Source organism: Aythya ferina, assembly GCF_964211825.1.
Source record: "Aythya ferina genome assembly, chromosome: 8".
Taxonomy (NCBI): domain Eukaryota; kingdom Metazoa; phylum Chordata; class Aves; order Anseriformes; family Anatidae; genus Aythya; species Aythya ferina.
Window position 1 is genome coordinate 10,657,370 of NC_140304.1, and position 21,753 is coordinate 10,679,122.

Here is a 21,753-nt window from a genome sequence, read left to right on the forward strand (position 1 = left end):
AAAAGTTGATACTCTAGTCTCCATTTTCTGCCAATAAATGTGCAGCACAGAGCATTAACGCACAGCTTTTGGCTTCAGTCATAAGTGGTTGGCTGTTATAGACACAATATTTTATAGCTGCCAGGGGTCTTGCTTTGAATGTGCTCTTTCTCTGCAGTAGTCAGATGACCTTTAAATGGATGCAGGTGTCTGTCTTATAACACAAGTTTTTATCATGTGAGCATATTTCTCAGTCAATAAATGAGCTTTAATTACCTTTCACATCTGTTTTCTTCGTTTACCAGCACAAAATGATCTTGTACTTACGTTGAACTGCAAATTTTTGGATGAGTTTATTTGCATTCTACAGTTTGTATTTTAGTAGTACTTTTGAAGATATTCATAGATTTAAAAAAAGCTACTGACATTTTTCCATATTTTCCTCCCTCCTCTCTATTTCCCTCACTGTCTTTACATATGCAGGCTTTTGGACTAGGGAAGGCAGAGTAGAAAAGGAAGCTGGCTTCAGAGCAATATCTGTCGTGGGAATGTAGCTCTTAAATCTTGAAGTCGAAGGAGCAAAGCAGGAAGAAACTACTGAGTGGTTGAGGTCTTTCAGGTAGATTAGTACTTGTGGAAGTAGAAGGAATACAGTAGTACGAGGCAGCTTGGACCAAAATATAGGTGATGCACAAATAAAGAGTTTGGTGGTAATAAAGTGCCAAGAAATACAGAGGTGGGAAGAATCCAAGGCTGAGTATGAATTTTTGGGCTTTTCCACCAGCTTTTCTTCAGTCAACTTTTGATGCTGTGAAGAATAGTATGTGCTTAATTATGTGTAAATGCTTATACATACACAAATTTACACATACACATTTGATTTTAATGGACTACTTGCATGCTTAGAATTAAGCATACAAGTTCCCTCCTCTGTTGAGGAGTGTCTGGACAAAGAATGAGTTAAGTTTTCTTGTGAAGAAGACTTGGGAAGGAAGAATAAATTGTTGCAGAGCTGCTGGTATTGTCTTATCAGTAGGCATTCATCAAAAAAGCAGAGCTTGAATTTTAGACTGAGAGACTGGTTTTGGTTGAACAAATCTCAGCAGAGAAACCTTTAGGCCCTGAAGCTTTGTCTTGATCCACACCTCCTTGTGAATTCATTATTGGTAATACTTTGCAATTATCTCTTCCACAAAGTGGCTAAGAAAAACTTGCAGTTTGTTACCCTCTGGGCTGTGTATTACTTCTTTTTTTTTTTTTTTTCTCCTTAAGGCTACAAGTATAGGCCTGGGATTTTACTGTTACCCACTTTGATGCTTAATGTCATGCTTCTGTTTTAGATCCATGCCAAAACGGAGCTTCATGTGTGGATGGGATAAACTCTTTCTCATGCATCTGCCTACCTGGTTTTCATGGAGATAAATGTCAAACAGATACCAACGAATGTCTGAGTGAACCATGCAGGAATGGAGGCACATGTACTCACTACGTCAACAGCTACACATGCAAGTGTCAGCCTGGGTTTGAGGGAACCAACTGTGAGAACAACATCGATGAATGCACTGAGAGGTGAGAACTGCAGTGCTATACTAAAGAGCCACAAAATGTGTGCTTGTGGGTTGAAAGCACTTTTAAAAGATGAGGATCTGCTTTCCTGCCTGCTGTCATTGGGACATGCTTGCAGTACATGTGAGGAAAGCTTGCTTACCTTGTGCAGGATAACAACAGAAAGATAGCTGCCTGTCAAAGTTGGTCTTGTGTTTGCAAGACTTGTTAGATTCTTAGTTCCGTTGTTTGAAGCTTAAGCTCCAAAGCTTAGAGGAATATGACAGTGTTTAACAAATGTTAAGACAGTAACAGATGTTTTATTAACTTAATAAAACAAATAATGTGTTTTTGGTAAGTGTTATTATAATGAGGGAAATGAATTGACTGATTATGAACAGTTACTGCGTTGAGAAAAAGAAAAACTGCAAAAATGGTAGCAATGGCCAATTCTCAGAATGGCAAGAAAGTTAAATTAGCACTCAGTTCAGTGCTGATAATGGAAGCCAAAAGGTAGGAAAAACTATGGAAAGGCAACCAAGCATTAAAGGCACTAAATCCACAAATTTTGTACTGGGAAGTTTTCATCATCAGAGAAACCTTTTAATGCTCGTAAATTAGCTGGGGATTAGCAGTGTTGAGATTAGAAACAGGTCATTTTAAGAGAAAGGTGGGGAACTGAGCTGAAATGCTCAACAGCTTGTCCTTGTAAGGTTGGTTCACTTGGTACTCTTTAAAAACTCATTGAGGGTTAACTCTGCGTATCCATCATCTTTCTGCATATTTATTTTAAGCTTCATTAGGATGGATGTAAGTAACTTTAGATTCTCAGATGGAAACAATTTCTAATACAGCCTGAAATGATTTAAAAAACAAAATATCTTCTGTTCAGTCTGGTTTCAGTAAATAAGGTGCCTAAATGTAGAGCTCTTGCTATTCTCAGGTGTTTTCTGACTGCAAAGCAAAGATCTTTCTTATCTTTTATAAAATTGCAGTTGTGGGGGAGGAAATATTTTAACATCTTAAGAATAGGATTGTGTCACTGATGAGGGTGTGTTTAATTTGCACAACAGTTGTTTAATCAAGTGAAGTATGTTGGGTGTTTTAGCAGAACGCCTGGTTCTTCCTTGAGGTTCATCCTGGTTGTTTTCCTTATCAGTCAGAATTGAAACCAGTCCTGCAGGTATGAATGAAGCACCTAGCAATTCTTACACGGTCTGCCAAGCTAAACCAGTCACACCTTCTCCACCAAAATTTACTGAGCCATACTTAAGAGCATGATGATGGTTGGTTAATTTGAATTTGGTTCAAATGATTCTTCCTTGTCTTGTGTGAGAACTATGAGAGTGCCGTTTTTTTTGGAGGTGGGGGCCTGAGTGCCGTGAAACATGCCAAATGATTTGCAGTTCCTGTCGTTTCCTGCTTCTGTCATGAATGTTAAGGGCAGGTTTTGCTCCTTGTAAAATGGAATTCAGCCCACAAGGCAGAAGAACTGCTCTGATAAATAGGTTGGTGTTGACATCTCTAACTTAATTACAGTCAGAACTTAGATATTTAAAACTTGCAAGGAGATGAATCAGTCACTTCTCTCACGGAAAGTACCCTTTGACAGTGCACAAGACAGATAACAGACGGGAATTCATTTTGTGCACTCTATCAAGATGATTATCTTGAGTGTGATCTAGGGTTATTTTCAGAGGAGCAGGAGATTCCTGGCAGGCATTTCTTTAGAGGAATAAACTGTAAGGAGTTAATTTTGCATGAGGTCCTAATTTTCCCAGTAAGTTCTCTGTAGGACATGTACTCTGGCAGGATTTCTTATGATCAGAAGGTTGGTGGGAACGATTCCTTTGATCCGAATTCTGCCAGTGCATATGTGAGTAGTTTTACAAATCAAGGACTTCAGTAAGGTTCTCATGAGAAGAAGAGGAAGGGATTTAGCAGTACCAATGCTTTCACATAAATTCAATGAAGAGCACGCTTGTGTTTTGCATGTTGTGAAATTTTTCCTTGAGAAAACATACCTTTCACTCCTTTGAAGCTTAAAAAAAAGGGCAAATTGTTTTCTCATAATTTGTAATGCAATTAGAATTCATAATAAATCTTGCGTACAGTTTATCAGCTTGAGCAAACTATGTGATTACAATACTGTTTATAGTGATATTGAACCTGGGAAGATTTCTTTCTATGAGAAATTAACTCTGTTACTAACGACTCATTGAAACCCTGGTTTACTTTTATGCTCATCAAGGTAAAAGACAGTGAACTGGAGTCTCACCAAATTACTCTTATCTTTTTCTTTAGCTGAAGCTTACTGGTGCACAGATGATCCTGCAATCTGGTTTTCTGTCTCATTTCAGTTATGTTTACATACTATCTCTGTTTATGAGCTTATTACATCGGACCTTTGCTCTCGCTCCTGCAGCTCCTGTTTCAATGGTGGTACCTGCATGGATGGCATCAATTCTTTTACCTGCCAGTGTCCGGTGGGATTTACAGGACCCTTCTGCCTCATGGAAATTAATGAGTGTGATTCGCATCCGTGCTTGAACAAAGGGTCTTGCGTGGACAGCCTAGGCACATACCGATGTATATGTCCCTTGGGTTACACTGGGAAGAACTGTCAGGTGGGTGATTTTTCCTTGCCCGTCCTGTACAGGCAACTATCTGTTGTTTGAAGTGTTCAACAGCAGAAGTTACTGGTTAGATGTGAGGCAGCAAACATGGCAAGTGTTTTTATCCTATCAATTTTGGTAAGAGGTAGTTAACCTGTTAGTCCAGGGAAAAAAGTTAGTCCAGAGCCCTCTCTTTAGCAGAGCAAATGCCCCTGGCCAAAACTCTGGAAGGAGAAAAATACTTGCGGTTGTTTTTTTTGTGTTTGTTTGTTTTGAAGCAGGTGTTGCTGGAACTTTCTAGGTAAGTGTGTTTTTAATGAAAACAGCTGTTAGTTTTGAAAATGCTGTATTTCATTTGAAGCATAAAACTGTCCTGATTTAAGACAGAATACTGCGTTTAAAGAAAAAATACCACTTAAATGGAAGAATATCAGCCTGATTCACAGGACATGGAAGTTAATTGTTCTCTTGTACAGAGTCGTATAGTTCTTCTAGGTTGATTAAAATTTTTTGGTTTTCCTTTCTGCATATAAAGTCAGCAGAAGTTTTGGGGCAGTAACTGAAGTGGTGATCCTATTCACAACTTCAATAAAAAGCTCTAGCCTTACTTATATACTTAAGTTCAGGCAATTTAGTTTTCCACAGTAAGCATAGGAGCTGCAAAACCATAATGAAAATGACTAATACCTATTAGACTTATGTAAATTTGACAGTTTGCCAGAAATACAAAGACATTGCAAGAGATAAGTTACAGATTAAATGGGAAAATGTTATTTTGACAATGTTCCAGTTTCCTTTTTAGAATTAATACATCTAATTTAAGCCATGATGCTTGGTTCTAAGTATAGAAATACTTGAATTTAAGTTGTGAATCTTGGCATATCACAGTGGAAGCACAGTGCTGATTTCCTTTTTCAAATTAGAATGATTTCTTTTCCTGTGTTTATCAAAATAGCAAGAATGATTTGAGGCACTTTCTTGCTTTGGAACAGCAAACACCATATTGGCTTCTTTCATAAGAGGTCTGAGTGCTGCTGCCATTTAAAAAAAAAAAAAAAAAAAGAATGGTGAATGTCTGAAACTACTGGAAAGCACTAAAATTTTGCAAGGATTTTGAAACTGTCTTTTGTGCTAATGTGTCTTCATACCACAGTGGGTGTTAGATAAGCATTTTAGTAGCAGTGGGGGATGTGCTTTTCCAGAAGTACGTTGCGAGACAGTAAATTGTCAGGTCTGCTTCTAAGTATTGCTAATGGAGGAAGTGAATGCAAAGTAATGAAGTGATATAAAAAAGCAGCCCCTCTGCTGCTCTAATTATGCATTCCAGGCACACCACTTAAACCTCATTGGGAGAATTAGTATTGAGAGTGATTGTAAAGTCCTGTGAAGTTTAGTAGTTCCTCTTCTGTTATGTTTGCTTTGTTATTACTTGAGAAAAGGATTAATGTTCCCGTCCCCAAATTAAATGTGGATTCTCAGAAAGTCTGCTTGCTTTACATTCAGAGAAGTTTGATCACGTTGTATTACTCCCTTTGTACAAGAAATCTGAACTTTCTAAACTTAAAAGCACTACTGAAAGCTGTATTGGAAAGAATTATAGATAACAGCTACACTGTAGTTCTTGTCTTAGGGGAAGATTGGCTTGACCTAATTAGCAAAGCTAAATACACAGAACAGAATCAGACAATGATTCATAAGTTATGGAATTTGCATGTAAAATAGCTACTCATTACAAATGCAGAAGCAAGAGGCTCGGTGTTTTTCTTCTTCACACCCAAATGAGTGTGATAAAACTGAATTCCAAGTTTCTTTTTGGTTGCCTGTGAAAGCACAGATTTTTCTCCTTTAGTCTTTGTGGGGAGACGGTTTGCATCTGAAAAGCAGAACTTTCTGCAATTGAAATTGTGTTTTGCAGCCAAAATTCAGTACTACTCACTTTACAAACCTCATCCTTCCCTCAAGTCAGCTTGAAATCAATCAAATAGCTGTATTGCTTTGAAGACTAAGTGCTCAAAAAGGAAGTGATAGTTAGTGGCTGGTTTATATTAAATCAGACAGTTATTATGAGCCCTCACTCCGCTTTCGTATGATGATTTACTAAGAATTTCAGTCTGTTTAGATACTGTACTCTTTCATATATGGAATCAAGAAAGAATACTCTGACCCATTTTCAGTTTCTAAAACAGTTCTAGGATTTCAAATGGATCTCCAAAACTCAGAGAGCATACTAGGGTAAATGGAGCCAAAAGCAAGTGTGGTGAGCTAATGAAAGGAAAAGCAAAGAGCAAAATGTGGAACACATCTGTTACCCTAAAAAAAAAAAAAAAAAAAAAAAAAAGTGGAGGGAGTTTGGGAGAAGAAAAAGGACCTGTTACTGTTGATAGCTGGAAATTTCCTACTAAAGTAGAAATGGAAGCCCAGCTTGAGATGAAACTGAATTTTCTTAAACCCAGCCAGCTAAAGCTCTGCAGCCAGCCAGCTCTGCATAGCAAGGTGTGAGGATCAACTTAGTGATGAAATTATGCTGCCACCTGGGGTTTACTTTCCTGTATGTTTGCTCTTTCTTAGACGCACAAGCACTTAGCTTAGACTTGGGAAGTACTGTCCCTTTCTTCCCAATACCATGTGGAACAAGTTTTGCAGAGCTTACCATACTTCCTTTGCCTCTTGAACTCTATACTTTGAATAGTGTTTGCTACTGCTCTTGCTATAGATCTTGTGTTTTTTCACTCTGCAGACACCTGTGGATCTGTGCAGCAGGTCTCCCTGTAAGAACAAGGGCACATGTCTCCAAACCGGAGCCCAGACTCGATGCGTCTGCCCTTCTGGCTGGACTGGTGCTTACTGCGATGTGCCCAATGTCTCCTGTCAAGTGGCAGCTTCACAAAGGGGTAAAAAAGCATCTTCGGTGTTTTAACTAAAAGCATGTCCCAGGGAATCATTAATCCACGCCTCCTTTTCTCATATCCCTGTGGACACAGCATGCGTTGGAAATCCCAGAGAGCTTCACCTCTAGGGGGTTGGTCACAGCCACTTAAAAGCTAGAAAACTCTCTGCAAGGTTGTACTGGGAGTCAAGGCTTTCTTGGTTTTCCATGACATAAGACACTGGTTTCTACCATTAAAAATATTTTTAAGAGAGAGATTGAAAAACTTTCAGAAGTCTATTTCACTAATACTGTTTTACATGGGCAGCCTTTTTGGAATATATTGGCTGTTTTATCCTTCTGCTAAATCCCAGGCAGGCCAGGTTTCAGACATGTTGCCTTTGTCTGTGAAAGGCATCTTATAACTCCTTACATTTCAAGGTATTTTCACAGAGAAGACTGGATACTAAGTGCCCAGTTTAGCTACAGCTAAGACTGTCCCCCCACATATTAATTTCCTACTTCAAATATTGCACATGTAAAAGATTTAAACTTCTTCCTGGAAGGTATCTTGGAGCCTAGGCTCTTGCATAGTGTCATGCCAGTTTCAGTCAAGGAAATCCAAATAAGCAGACTCCTTGGTGTCAAGCTCTGATAATTTTTGCAGATGTTCTAGGTACGTTGAACCTTTGTACTGAAACAGAAATACTTCAGAGATGTGTTTTCACTTGTTTTTCACTTGTCAATGGTAAAATAATGCAGTAATGCATGTAATTCATGCTAATATTGCTGCTGGTAGTTAATCCAAATGTGACAGAGCAGGGACTTTATTCACAAGGTGGTTGTGGTTCTGGCTCACTGTGATTTAAAGAGCAACTCTTCGATTTTTCAATTTCACACTTTCAATTCACTGGGTTAATTCCTGGCCGAGCTACCAGTGCTGATGGCAGGCGTGTTTCATGTGTTTGCTCACTTTATTTAACTTCGTTTCAGGAGTCACCGTGGATCAGTTGTGCCAGCACTCTGGTCATTGCCTGAATGTTGGGAACACGCACCGCTGTCAGTGCCGGGTGGGTTACACGGGCAGCTACTGCGAGGAGCAGCTGCGTGAGTGCGACGCCAGCCCGTGCCAGAATGGTGCCACCTGCCGGGATCACCTGGGTGGATACCAGTGCGAGGTAATGCACAGTGCTCTACCAGGAAGTGTCCTAAATACTTAAAGCATCATATTGCAAAGGCGTAGAAAGAAATCAAACGTGTGCAAGTGGTAGAATAGATTCTAAGGGAGATAAAAGCAACCTATACCTGGAAACAAATTAATTTAGCTGTGGCAGAAGCAGTGCTCCTGCAAGACTTCTCTAAAAACTGAACGGGAAGTGTGTTTGTAAGGCAGGTATAGTTGATAAGCATTAGAGCTCCTTGCTTCCTCAGAGGTGGGATTTCATATCTTGATTTTTTTTTTCTTGAGATGTGGTTTATATTAAAATAAATTTGTAATCCACTAAAGGAATGTTGTATTCACGCTGTTGGTGAATGGCAAAGTATCCCTTGCCTTTCAAATTGGGAATGCCATCCACTGCATTTCAAGTTCACAAGCTGATGCAGAGAGTACTGTAGACCATGAGACTACGGCATATCAACCTTCCTGAGCTTTGGAAAATGTCAGAACACCTTGGAAGCACATGCCCAGAAGGAAAGGATGGATCTTATGTAAACCCTAAGTCAAAATTTCCAAGCCAGTCTTGTGCTAAGAAGTTTCAGTATTTGATTGCTGTATTTTACAGAAAAAAAGTCACTCAAATTCAGACATGCATTGTACAGCCGAGTAGTCATGTGGTCAAGTTGTGTGTTTAAGCTGTCTGTCTGTGCAGCCCTTGAAATCACTTGCAATTGTACAGCTCCAAAGGAAGTTATAATCTGTCCCTTTGAAGATTCACGTTGTCTGTGTTAGCCTTTCTCAGATGTCTGCTAACGTATCTGTTATGAAAAGATAACTGACGCGTATTTTTATACTGGTAGTGTGTGCCTGGATACCAGGGTGTCAACTGTGAATATGAAGTGGATGAGTGCCAGTTCCAGCCCTGCCAGAATGGAGGAACGTGTATAGACCTCGTCAACCATTTCAAGTGCTCCTGTCCACCAGGCACTCGGGGTATGAAACTCAGCAATTAAGTGAACGTTAGAAGAATTAATTTTCCTTTCTGACCGGTTTCCTGACAGAGTCTAAAGGGAATGCATTATTTCCTTTGAAGAATGTTCCCAAAGTGCACTGAATCCCTTGAGATACATATTTTCCCTTTAAAAATAAATATGTAAATTAGGCTATGGGATCTGTCTTTCAGAGCTTTCTTTTTCTTTCTTTTAAAGGAATAGGTCATGACAGTGTCCTCTGAGAATAGATGATGCCTCTTTGGCAATGGGGATGGCCTAGATTGCCATTAAGGTCTCTCCCAACCCTATCTGCTTCAGTAAATCCAGGGTTTCTTTTTAGCTGAGCTGCTATGAAGTATACAGAAAACTTGCTTAGTTCTTCCATGATTTCCAGTGTCCTCATTTAAATTTTGGGCATGCATTGTCCTCTCTTGGAACCTTCTGTCCAAATAGTTTAATGCCTGTAGGGTAGTTGAAACTGTTTCAGCAACTTTGAGCTCTTTTAATAAAAGCTTTTCTTAAAAGAAGACCAGCTACATAATGGTAGTTCTCAGTAAGTATGATTACACAACTTGTTTAATACCATGTTTCTTGAAAACTAACCTTAATTTCCCTGTTAAATCTGACCACTTGGCTGCCCTACCTTCTAGTGTTGAAAATATTAAGGACTGCAGAGAGTACGCATTTTTTTTTTTTTTTGAACCCATGAACAAATGTTTTCTTACTTGACTTTTTTCCTGGCATCTTATTTCTCAAATCAGATTTTACATTCCTCTGAATTCACTTTTTATTTCTGAAGTGTGTCACCTCAATGTAGGCAAAATCTCCAGGTACATGTTAGATAGATATGAACCAGGAATTAAGTTGTAAGTACACTTACAATCTAACGTTTGCCTCCTACACATGGATATTGCCAGTTCATTCAGTTTAGCGTGGCTGTCAGCACATCTCACCAGTTTGGATAAGTGTTTATTTTATTGCAAATCATTGTGTTTAACAATTCTTTGTCTATTGTTCTTAATTTGGGCCTTCAGTGTAAAGGCAAAACCAGAGTTGTTTCATACGTCTCTGTATCAGAGCATGTATTTGTGCTGTTTTCTGTGCTGCCAGAACTTATGATGTACTAAAGACCCCTCCACCTTTGAAAGATTGTACAGGGTTCTGAATGTGCTTCTTTTAATTCCTCAGTCATTATTTGTTGAGATGAATTACTTTCTGGAGGTGACTTTTTTTTTTTTTTAAATGAAAGGAACTAGAAAAGATTGATATCATTATTTATGATGTAAAGACCTAATTTTTGTCCCAGGCCTACTTTGAAACGGATACTTTACTGATGCCCACGTAAGCATCTTCCATATGCAAGCAGATGGAGTTACTGGAGTTAATTTTTCCCACAGCAGCCCATGTAGTGTGCTCTGTGCTTGTAGCTGGAACAGCACTGATAGCACAGCGATGTTTTGTCTGTTGTGAGCAGTGCTGGCACAGCATCAGGACTCTCAGTGCCCCATCTTTCCCTCCCAGTCAGTAGATTTGGGGTGAGCAAGAGGTAGTGAGGAGGCCTTGCCAGGGCAGCCTACCAAAGGGATGTTCCATACCATATAGTGCCACATCTGGTGGCAGCTGGGAAGCCACCACAACAGCTTGACTTAGCATGAATCAACCGTGCTAACAGACAAGTCTTTGCTCAGCTTACCATCTCTGCTCCCTTTCATCCGTTATACCGTGTGGCTGAGGCAGAACCGGGACCAGACCTTTTCTCTTGAAAAGGAACCCCACAGGGAGAGGGAGCAGCTGCCATCACTCGCAGCGCTGAGAATTTACTGTCAGGCCCCAGAAGTCAAACTGCAGAAACGGCATGTCGGCCAGGAATCTGTGTTTTATCACGGTTGCTTTTCTGTTGGTTTGTTGCCTGGGCTAATGATACTGCTACAAATGATCTTTGCTGAGTTTTCGGGGTTGTCGCCAAGTGAAATGAATGGTGGGAAGCTTACAGCCCTGCGAGGGACAGCACAGGGCGCTCTGGCTGTGTTCAGTCACAGGGCTAAATTGAGTGGATCTTTTTTTGTTTTGTTTTTGTGTTTTTAATTATGCTCTTAAATTAAGTCAGGCATGAAAGCTGCTAAATACCAGTATGACATACCATTGAGAACAGTCTGGATCTAAACCACATGCTTCCTAGGTCAGATCCGAGGCTTGCTGACTGCACTGGGTGTGGGTTGCATTAAGCTGGGACCTTTACCTGTTTATATCTAGGACTGTGTTTCTTAAAAATTTGATAGGAAACGAGGCCATGACTCCTTATCCTCAAACTGCCTCTTTTACCACTTTTGACAGGTCGTTTCTGTGAGGAGAACGTGGATGACTGTGTTTCGGACTTGGGAGTACCCCGCTGCTTCAATGGAGGGCAGTGCATCGACCAGATCGGGGGCTATAGCTGTGTTTGCCTCCCAGGCTTTGCAGGCGAGCGATGCGAGGGAGATATCAATGAATGCCTCTCTAATCCTTGTAACCCCCGTGGAAGTCTGGATTGTGTTCAGCTGATAAATGATTATACGTGCATCTGTCGTAGTGCTTTTACTGGTGAGTATTTGTAAACATGCTTCCAGTTCCAGAGCGATAATCTTGAAAAATGGTCATTCTTTCCCTTTCTGGCAGTCATGCTATCTAGTCACTTCCCGTTACAATATCTGATCATTTCCTTATAGCATGTTTCAGTTTTTAAAACACTTTTTAGAGGGGAAAAAAATCAAAGAAATTGGATTTCCAGAGTTGTCTCAGACTAAAGAATCTCCTGAGGCACTTTGCTGCCAGGATTTTGTCTTCTGCGATGCTTTTCTCCTTCATAATTTCACATTTCTGATAGTGGAAGCGTAACTGTTCATGTGTCATCTTCTCTGTGGCTTTTCCTTTTGCAAAGCAGCGTATGAATTTTATATATAAATCACAGTTACAGTATCCATATTTAGCTTTTAGCCTCCTTTTATAACCCTCAGTCCCTTTTTTCCTTATATTGGTAGTGTGGCTAGGATGGAATACTCTGTGCATAGACAGGCTGTACATTCCTTGGTTATTTATCCAACTTTGAATCACAACTTTGCAAAAAATTCATACAACACAGACTTATGTCTGGCTCTCTCTAGACATCATCTTTGTCAGTATTACTGCTGTTCTGCTTTCTGCCTCCCACTGGGCATAAGTTTGAGCTAATAGTCTCCAGATGTGTCTTAACTTTCAGCTTCCCAGTCTGCATGTCAATTTAACTTCCTATGTATTCAGCTTTCCTCCATCAAAACCTTTCACTTTCCCTGCTTACCAGTGACCTTCTCTGCATGCTTTACCAGTAGTTTTTACTCCTTTTTACTTACAAAATTAAACACAATGAGATTTTTCCATTAAACTTGTGATTGTCAGATGCAAATAAATCACAAGAACACACATTTAAAGAGTTCATGCAGTAGGTTTTTGAATGCATTACATAGACTGACACAAGAAGTTCCTAAAAGAATGACACATGATGGAGTTGGAGGCAGGATAGCTGGTAGGGTACTGCTGTGGGATATTAGCTGAACACACAGGCTTGAATACAAACTCTTCTTTTATAATTTATGCCTTGTGTTGCTTCTGGCTCTCATGGAAGCATTACTGGAACTTGCAGCATGGGGAGTGCAGACCTGCAGCTCCTTAGGAGGAGCAGGGAGAGCTGCTGTGTCTCAGACATGAAATCTGTCTGGAAATGTTAGGCACAGAGGGGGAGCATGCCTCTTCCTCTAGCCGTTCGTCTTCTGCACATTCCACGTTGACCCTTCTGCCTGGGAGGAGGCAGGGGGAGCTTTGCTGTGGTTTGTGACTGATAGGATGCCAGGACTCTGTGGGCCATCCTGCCCTGTCTGCGAGCTTTCAGGCTTGGCTGCACATGTGGGGAGACTTCTATTCATATTTTCCTGGGGGGTCCAAGTCATGTTTAGGTCATCCTCATCTTTTTAAATGCTGGCACCAGAGCTTGACTCTGGGTGCTGCTGCTAATGCTAGTCAGTGCAGTAAGACCTCTGCCTAGCTGACCAGCATAAGGAGGCTGTCCTTGCTCATCCTGTTCACTCAGGTTGCATCTAGTCCTGAGGCCTAATTTTCTTCCAGGAAATCAGGTGCATAAGTGGGGTGATCTGTCAGGTGTTCAGGACTCCTTGCCTAGTCCAAGGTTGGGCACTTACGTTACTTCCAGTGTTAGGTGGTGCTGTAGATGCTCTTCTCCGTTTGTCCTTGCCAGTTGCTGTGTTGTTCACTCATGGTCAGAGAGTGATTTGCATTTGGATTTATTGAGCATCTCCCCAAAAGTGAAGAAATCTTTGGAACCCTTATTTTCTTGAGTCTTGTGCCTGGATGACTTAAGGGTGACAGCAGCAGATTCAGTATTTTTGCTGTCACGTGTTCTTGAGGAGGCAGACAAGGCGGGCTGTCTGCAGATAACCCGTGTAGATTTTGTTACAGCAGTAGTCTTTGGCTGCTACTTACCATATGTTATCTGAAGAGGTGTGCTTTACTTCTGGGGAAAAAGTTTCACTGGAGCATTTGACGTGTTGGCTGTTAATTAGCGTTTTGCTTTGTGACTGGTTTATGATGTGCACACGTACATTTCTCTGCTCTTTTCTCCCCACGTGTCTACACCTCAGGTCGTCACTGCGAGAGTGTGATAGATGTGTGTCCTCGGAAGCCGTGTCAGAACGGAGGGACCTGTGCTGTTGCCAGCAATATGCCAGACGGGTTCATCTGCCAGTGTCCTCCGGTAAGCACCGCATCCTGAAACTGGATTGCCTGCCTCATCTCTGGCTGCAGACACATGAGTTTCACTGGTCTGTTGTTGGTTACAGTTCTTATGCATACTTGCATGTGTGTCCTTGGACACTCTGTAGTTTATCTTTTAATTTATCTATCCTCAATTTATCTGCTTAGCTGGGAAACCCAGGGGTTCCAGGTACTGTAGAAGAATGATGTTGCCTGTTGTTACTCTCAAACAGCTCTGCTGTTGAGGAAGCATAGCTGGCTTTTCTGTCAAAGCTAGCATTAAATTTTAACTTATATTTTTTTTGCTATCCTTCATTCTTTGTACTTAGAGCTGTGAACAAGGAGAATCTTGCAGTAAGTCCATTCAGAAATGTAATAATGCAAGTTCCTAGTTTGTTCATGAAGATCCAGAAAATCATGGCACACTCTGATAAGGCTAAGGGAATTACTGGGGAGAAAGGGTTTGCATGGGACAGCTTGCCTCCTGTCTTCAGAATGGTGAAGAATAAGTTTTGAGCCTGTTTTTTTTTCTTTTTTTTTTTCCCCCTAGGGTTACTCCGGGGCAAAATGTGAGTTCAGCAGCCACAGTACTTGTGGGCAAGTGAAATGCAAGAAGGGCGAGCAGTGCATCCAGACATCATCTGGCCCGCGATGCTACTGCCCCACGCAGTCTGTGGGAGAGGAATGCCAGACAAAAACGGGCTGTGCCAGTGCCCCCTGCCAGAACGGTGGAAGCTGCCACCCTCGTTCTCAGCCTCCTTACTATTATTGTCAGTGTCCTGATCACGCCCAAGGCAGCCAGTGTGAGCAGCTCACACATCCCAGCCAAGAGCCTCTAGGATGTTTGGATTCCCAGTGTGCAGAAAAAGCAAAAGATGGCTATTGTGATGAAGACTGTAACACTCATGCGTGCCAGTGGGATGGAGGCGACTGCTCCCTGACAATGGAAGATCCTTGGGCCAACTGCTCCACTTCATTGCGCTGCTGGATGCTTTTCAATGGACAGTGTGACGAGTTCTGCAACACACCCGAGTGTCTGTTTGACAACTTTGAATGTCAGCAAAATAGCAAAACATGCAAGTAAGGCATAATCCCGGGGATGGTTTCTCTGTGTTGCTAATAAATCTCCTGCTAGTGCTTTCAACAGTGGGTATTCATACCCGCTGCTCTAGTTCCTTCCTTTGTCTCTGGTCCTGGTTCATACTCTGCTAAAAATTCGGATCAAGGAGTTTCTGCTGTTATATTACTTCTGGTCTCTTTTTTTTTTTTTGGAAAGTTCTGGAATTTGTATGTTACATACTAAATTGATAGCCTGAGCAATGGTGATGTGTTCACCCGCCTGATGGATGTGTGGAAATGTGAAAAAGGGAGCACTGCACCTTGTACTAGATCCTAGTAGTACCACCTTCTGTCCTGAACTCCACTGCATGCCTGCAACACCTGCATTTTTGTCCCAGCTGCTTGCTACCTCTGCATGTGTTTTCCTGCTTGTTTGTCGTGATGCTTCTTTCCCTTCAGTTATTTACGATAAATATTACAGCACGTGATTTTCCCTTGATGTGGCAGGAGGTGCTGTAGCTTTTTCTCAGTAGACAGAATAAGCAGCTCCCTTCACTGGTACCAGAAATGAACCACAGGGTGTTCTGTGCTCCTGTCTTCCACCCTGCCACCCTTATCCTGGGGTTACATCTCTTTGCCTTATGTCCTGAGCACAATTGTTAATTTACACCCACCACTGATGATTAGAAATAAGTGTGAGGCCTTCACCTTTAGGCTGCAGCTATGCAATACAGCATATATGTCCCATATGCTGCCCGTAACCCTTTATCTTTTCCAGGTATGACAAGTATTGTGCAGATCACTACGCGGATGGCCGCTGTGACCAGGGCTGTAACAGTGAGGAGTGTGGCTGGGACGGTCTCGACTGTGCTGGTGACAAAGCTGAGAAGCTGGCAGAGGGGACGCTCATCATTGTGGTCCTGATGCCCCCCGATGAGCTGCTGGGCGATGTCCGCAGCTTTCTCCGCACTTTGGGAACTCTCCTGCACACCAATCTGAGAATCAAGCTGGACTCCCAGGGAAACCCCATGGTATTCCCATACTACGGGGAGAAGTCGGCAGCACGGAGTCGGCGATCCCTCGTGGTCATTCGCAAGCACAGGGAATTAGAGCAGGAGGTCATTGGGTGAGTGGAAGCCTTTGTATTTCCCAAGCCTTGTTACACTGCTCTTACATGCCTGTTTCTAGGTGTCTGGGGCATTTTTGGACTATCTGGGGCTGTCACTCAACTGTGTTTTTTTTTTTGTTTGTTTGTTTTGTAATAGGAAAATGTAAAGTCATTGCAGTTGCCAAATTCAGTGTTGGGGTGGAAAGATGATCTTAAAAAGCCACAGTTTAACCTAGTGTTTTGGCAAAGTTTCTCTCGCTAACTTCTGTGCCCTCCTACTGTGTTTCTGCAGCACCAGGGTGTTCTTGGAGATTGACAACCGTCAGTGTGCAGAGGATTCGGAGCAATGCTTTCAGAACACAGAAGCTGCTGCGGCTCTCTTAGCTGCTCAGGCAATCAAGGGCATGTTGCCTTATCCTTTTGTGTCTGTCCAAAGTAAGTAATTGCGGAGGAAAAGTTGGGCTTGCAAAATGCACACTGCTGTTATTGATCATCATCTTAGTATGTCTCACTGTTCAGTGTGGTTTCTGCTCCGAGGGGTATCATCTCCTTAGCAAGGCGGAGCATATAAGAGTGGAGCCTAGCCATTTTAATGCTTGCAGAAACAGTAATCTTCCACGTGCTGCAGTGATCTTGGCTGTCCTAGAAACCACTCACATGCTCTAAGCCATGAATTCAGTGAGAAAGGTGCCATTGAAGAAAAATTGGTGCTGGAGCATTTCTCAGTCTAGCAGGTGTTTGTTTCCTCTGGCAAAATGTAATTGCCTTGATTTCTGCTCCCCACTCCCTCAGCTGCAACCTTTTTCTAGAGTGCTAAGAACACTGTTCCTAGCTGAGTCATGCTCCATATCTTTGTGTAGATTAGCACATCGATTCAGGATGGCTGTCATCAGCCAGCAGGAGGGACTCTCGAGGGAGAAGCAAGATCTTCAGTTCAGCAGCCATATACTGTAAAAATACTTGGAGAAACAAGATCAAGGGAAGCCGAACAAACATATGATATATTCTTAAAACAATCATAGCAGAGGCTAAAATTCGTCAAGCTTTTGTTCTAAAGATGTCACTTCATAGAAGCAATATCCTCTGTGGGGGAAAAACTGAGCTAGAAGTAGTTCATAGATCTGAGATTGTTGCCTCAACTTTGCTAATCTCATTGTACTTTAACTGGAATTTTTAGGTGAGCCCTTGTTACCACCGAAGACCCAGTTGCTTTACCTACTTGCTGTGGCAGCTTTGATCATCCTCTTAATCCTTCTCTTGGGCGTGATGATGGCGAAGCGTAAGCGTAAACACGGCTCGCTGTGGCTCCCAGAGGGCTTCATCCTGCGCAGGGATCCTAGCAATCATAAGCGCAGAGAGCCGGTGGGGGAAGATGCAGTTGGACTCAAGTAAGTTTGCATTTAGGCTACTAACCACGTGTTAATTAGCATGTTAGAGGATTTTAGGAACATGGTTGATAAATCTTTCATTAAAGATGCTTAACTCCATAGGAAAAACTGCCTTTAAGCTAAAATGAATTTAATACATCTGTATTAGACAGAAGAACTTTAATCTAATGTCCTGTAATCTAATCTCCTGGCTATGTTTGGTTTTCTGACGCTGTGTAATTCAGCAGTTAGGTGCTGTTAGTTGAATAATTTCCTTCTCTGTTAGGTGTGACATTTTTAGGTTGATAGGTGTCAATGAACTACCTCGATCCATTAAAGATACGGCTCAGAAATAATGGAAAGTTTTAAAAGACGAATTCCATTTATTCAGTTTTGACTTTCCGCTGAATTAACCAAATTGGCAGTTCAAAATACACAGCTCACTGTAGCTCCTGTGGTTCTGGGGGCAAGATGTATGCAGTCTGATTTATGCTCTGTGTGTTGCCTGGGAAGTCAGCATCTCCAAGCGTGACTGTGTGACATCTGAGATGGCTTCCCAGTCATGGGAGCATCAGGACCCAGTCCTGCAGTGTCCAGGTCGATAATTTCCAGTTGGAAATTACAGTAGCTCAGTGCTGTAGTTGTTCAGGTGGACAACTCTAATCCATATTGTGCCTGCTATCATGCAGCAGCTGTCTGATACTTGTTCCAACTGAGACTGTAGTTGTTCCTTTCTAATTTCTTGGTCCCTCTGTTTGCAAGCTACCACACTTTCAAGCATCCCATTTCTGCCTCTGTGGGCTCGTATAGGTAGCAGCAGTAGCGTATGATCAAGGCCATAAAGTAATGTGTTCTCCTTGTTTCTTAGAAATCTTTCAGTCCAGATACCAGAGGGTAACCTGGCAGATTCTGGACCAGCTGAACACTGGGCGGGTGATGGTGGACCTCAGCCAAAGAAAGCAAAGGTAAGTTGTTCCAAGAGTGGAATATCGCCCGCTTACAACTGATACTGCCTTTGTCTAATGAGGAGAGGAATTGTGTTAACTTCCAGAGTATGCCCCTTGTCCTAGATTTGCATTTGCTCAGGCGTTTGTAACACGTAACTAATGATATCTGAAGAGCTGATATAAGTAGAGACTTTCATTAGCTTAAAAAAGAGAAGATGAGAATCTCGGAATGGCTTGGGTTGGAAGGGACCTATAAAGATCATCAAATCCAACTGCTCTGCCAAGGGCAGAGACATCTTTGACTAGATCAGGAGAACTTTCAGTGACATTGGCCACCTGATGAGCACTTTGGAGCAACTGCTTATTTCCTCTGCTCAGGCTGAGGACCAAGCCTTGCTCCCAGAAGCTGATGAGCAGATCGACCAGCGCCAGTGGACGCAGCAGCACCTGGAGGCAGCAGATGTCTGTGGGAGCACGTCGCTAGCCCTTACACCACCTCAAGCAGATCAAGAAGTTGATGTTCTGGATGTCAACGTCAGAGGGCCAGGTCAGTACTCCTGAGTGTCCCATATGTTCTGCAAGCCAGGCACTGGCCTCCCTTATTTCCAGCTGCTGAGACTGCTAACCTTTAAAAACAATACGGGGTACACAGGGATACCAGCAGGACTTTTATGGTACTTGATAAAAGCTCGTGTGCACTCCAGAAAAGAAAGCTGGAGAGGTTGGATCATGGTCTACAGCACATGGGATATCATATGAACAGTACAGAGTTCACATAACAAGCAGTGTTAGGAACTAAGTTGTCTGTGATCTCCTTTATGACAATGCCTGACTAAAAGATGTCAGAATGCCAGAAGTGTGGAATGCAGACTTGTGCTGGAAGTAACTCCCAATTTCTCCAGCTGGATCACTGCAGAGATTTATGGCAGAGTTTGCTGAGGATCATTTTAGCAGGTCTTAAACCTGCACTGTTATCTGGGGTGGAAGCAAGGGCAGCCTTTTCCTGAATAAGATGACTTCTGGCAGAGGGTATGCCCTGATTAGCAGTGTGTGAGTAATCTGTGCTGGGACAGAGCAGCAATGCAGCAAGCGTTTCAATGAGTTCTTTTTAATTCAGTTATATCCTCAGCTGCTGGGTTCAGTGAGTTATTGATCACTGTACCACAACTCTGAACGTGGAAAGAACTTTTCCTTAACACACATGCATGCACATTCTCTTCTTTCTGCCAGACTCAAATTTTCAGATGCAGTAAAAGCTCTGAAAGCTCTGTTGCTTTTTATAACTGGAGCGCTAAGGCTGTGTAATCTGGAAAGGGACTGGGTGGGTCACATGATAATTGATTCCTGTCTTCTGAGGGAAGTCAACTAAGAATTTTATCCTGGTCAGAAGAGCTGAAAAAATGGTTCTTGTTCATACACAGAGAGTTGGTTCTGATGATCTTGCTGTTGCTGCTTTTTATTGGATTATGTGGAAATGTTTCCATGCAATTTAATGATGTCTGGAGCCATCTCTTGGTTCCCTTCTATTGTCTTTTCTTCTCCTTGACCCCTTAGCACTCCTAAATGCAAAGCACAAGGAAAGAGAGATTTCTGTGTAAGGAGTGTGAGAATGCAAACCATCAGTTTCTGCCAAGTCTAAGCTTTTTTTTTTTTAATTTTCCCTGTTGAAGCTGCTAGTTGTGTGGCGGGGGTAAAAGCTTTCCAAGTGCAGGCGGTAATGTTATTACATCTTCTGACTGCTTATGTTTGTGTCCTCTCAAAGCTTTGTCCAGCAATAGCAGTGGAATAACACGATCTAAGAGCTGTTTTCCTGCCATTCAGATGCAACTGAGACTTGAAGCAAGCTTCCGTAAGCTATTCCCTTCTGCAGCATCAGAAGTGAGCAGCTGAGTTGCTTTCAGTGGAAGAAACTGTTTAAAAAGTCATAAGTGCTGGAGTAATGGGTTAGTAAGGAGCGGTAGGATTCCTCAGAGCAGATGTAGGCATCCATCTGCCCTGGCCACCTTCCTCTCCCTTAGCAGGGAGAGGGAAGAAACGGGCAATTCTGAGATGCAGCCACCTCTGTCTCAAGCAGAAGCCCAAGAAGGGGGTCCAAGAGGTCCCATCTCCTATAGACTTTGCCAGTGGGTTCTCTGCATCCCAGCTTTTGGTATATTATTTGTGTATAGAGTCCTTCAGTTGTACATATCTGGTGAAATTTTAGGCTTTAAAGCCTTGCTCTAAGTTAGCTCTGGGCTGTGTTCTAGAAAGACAGCAAACAGAGTTATTTTTTATAAAATACTGCTTTCACCTTTGTCCCTCCATGCTGTTCTTTCTCTGTGTCCCCCAGAGTGCTGAGGACATTCTTTTCAGTGGAGTTATTGTCAGTGTGTAACCAGGGTAATGCAATTATAGGCATAACTGGTACCACCACCTATAATTAAAACTGATTAACTGTCCCTATTATTTGGCCCTCTTTTTCAGTAGCTAAAACTTCAGCGGTTCAGACTGGAATTTTCCATGCTGTGTGTCTGCCTCCAGCTGGATCTTTTTGAGTTCTTTTCCAGCTATTTCAGAACAAGCTTGAAGGAAGGAAAAAAAAAAAAAAAGGCATTGCACCCATGCCTTTTTCTTAATACTCCAACAAGTACTTAATTGTGACAGCCAAACTGGATGTGAGCTTTTTTGCTAGCCTCATAAAACTACCCGTGTGTGGCCAACTTAGGAAGCTCTGAAAAGAGCTGCACATACCTGGGAGACTTTCTGGAGGCTGGCAGCTAGTTTTTTGAAGGATTTAGTGCTCGCTGTAACTGTGTCCCCATACAGCAGCCGAGTGTGATCTGGCCAGGACAAACGCAGTGACTGAGCAAGTGCTTTTCTCAGGGCTGTAGTGGTAGCAAAAAGGAGGGCTCCTTTCTGTGCTCCATTTCTCTGCTCTTTGTATCAGGGCAGTACGGAGGAGACCACAGCCTGACTTGAATACTGAGTGTTCATTTGGGACAGGGGAGCAGAGCCAGCAGTGGGAGGGAGGGAGAAGCACAAAGAGAGGTGTAGCTCTGGACAACAGGCGAGGGGGTCTGTAGCCATAGCTGGGTCTTGGAACAGAACCCAGGTCTGTATGTCAACGCTTCTCTGCCTTCCAACAAATCCTGAGAAAGTTTAGTGAAAGGGTTTGTGTGCCCTGATTTCGGGCCGCTAGGAGGAGCATGCATCCTGCTGCCAGCCTGCTCAGGGAGGCAGGTCTGCTGCTGCAGCCATGATCTCTGCGGGTGGTTGATGTGGTTCCCAGCTGTAGAAGGAGAGTTTCTAGAGCTTTATAAAAGTTTTGGAGCTGTTCTAAAAAAAAGTGAGTTAGGAA

General features: G+C 42.3%; 1 protein-coding gene across 1 annotated transcript in view; it reads left to right on the plus strand.

Moving 5' to 3' along the window:
• Positions 1 to 21,753, plus strand: part of NOTCH2 (notch receptor 2) — a 259,660-nt gene that overhangs the window by 230,868 nt on the left and 7,039 nt on the right. Inside the window, exons 18-30 of the mRNA XM_084527072.1 lie at positions 1,320 to 1,548; positions 3,950 to 4,151; positions 6,877 to 7,030; positions 7,999 to 8,183; positions 9,025 to 9,157; positions 11,491 to 11,736; positions 13,824 to 13,936; positions 14,486 to 15,015; positions 15,773 to 16,120; positions 16,395 to 16,537; positions 17,280 to 17,490; positions 18,338 to 18,434; positions 18,795 to 18,963. Of these exons, the coding sequence (XP_084383198.1) occupies positions 1,320 to 1,548; positions 3,950 to 4,151; positions 6,877 to 7,030; positions 7,999 to 8,183; positions 9,025 to 9,157; positions 11,491 to 11,736; positions 13,824 to 13,936; positions 14,486 to 15,015; positions 15,773 to 16,120; positions 16,395 to 16,537; positions 17,280 to 17,490; positions 18,338 to 18,434; positions 18,795 to 18,963 (2,760 nt within the window). The remainder of the gene's footprint in view (positions 1 to 1,319; positions 1,549 to 3,949; positions 4,152 to 6,876; positions 7,031 to 7,998; positions 8,184 to 9,024; positions 9,158 to 11,490; positions 11,737 to 13,823; positions 13,937 to 14,485; positions 15,016 to 15,772; positions 16,121 to 16,394; positions 16,538 to 17,279; positions 17,491 to 18,337; positions 18,435 to 18,794; positions 18,964 to 21,753) is intronic.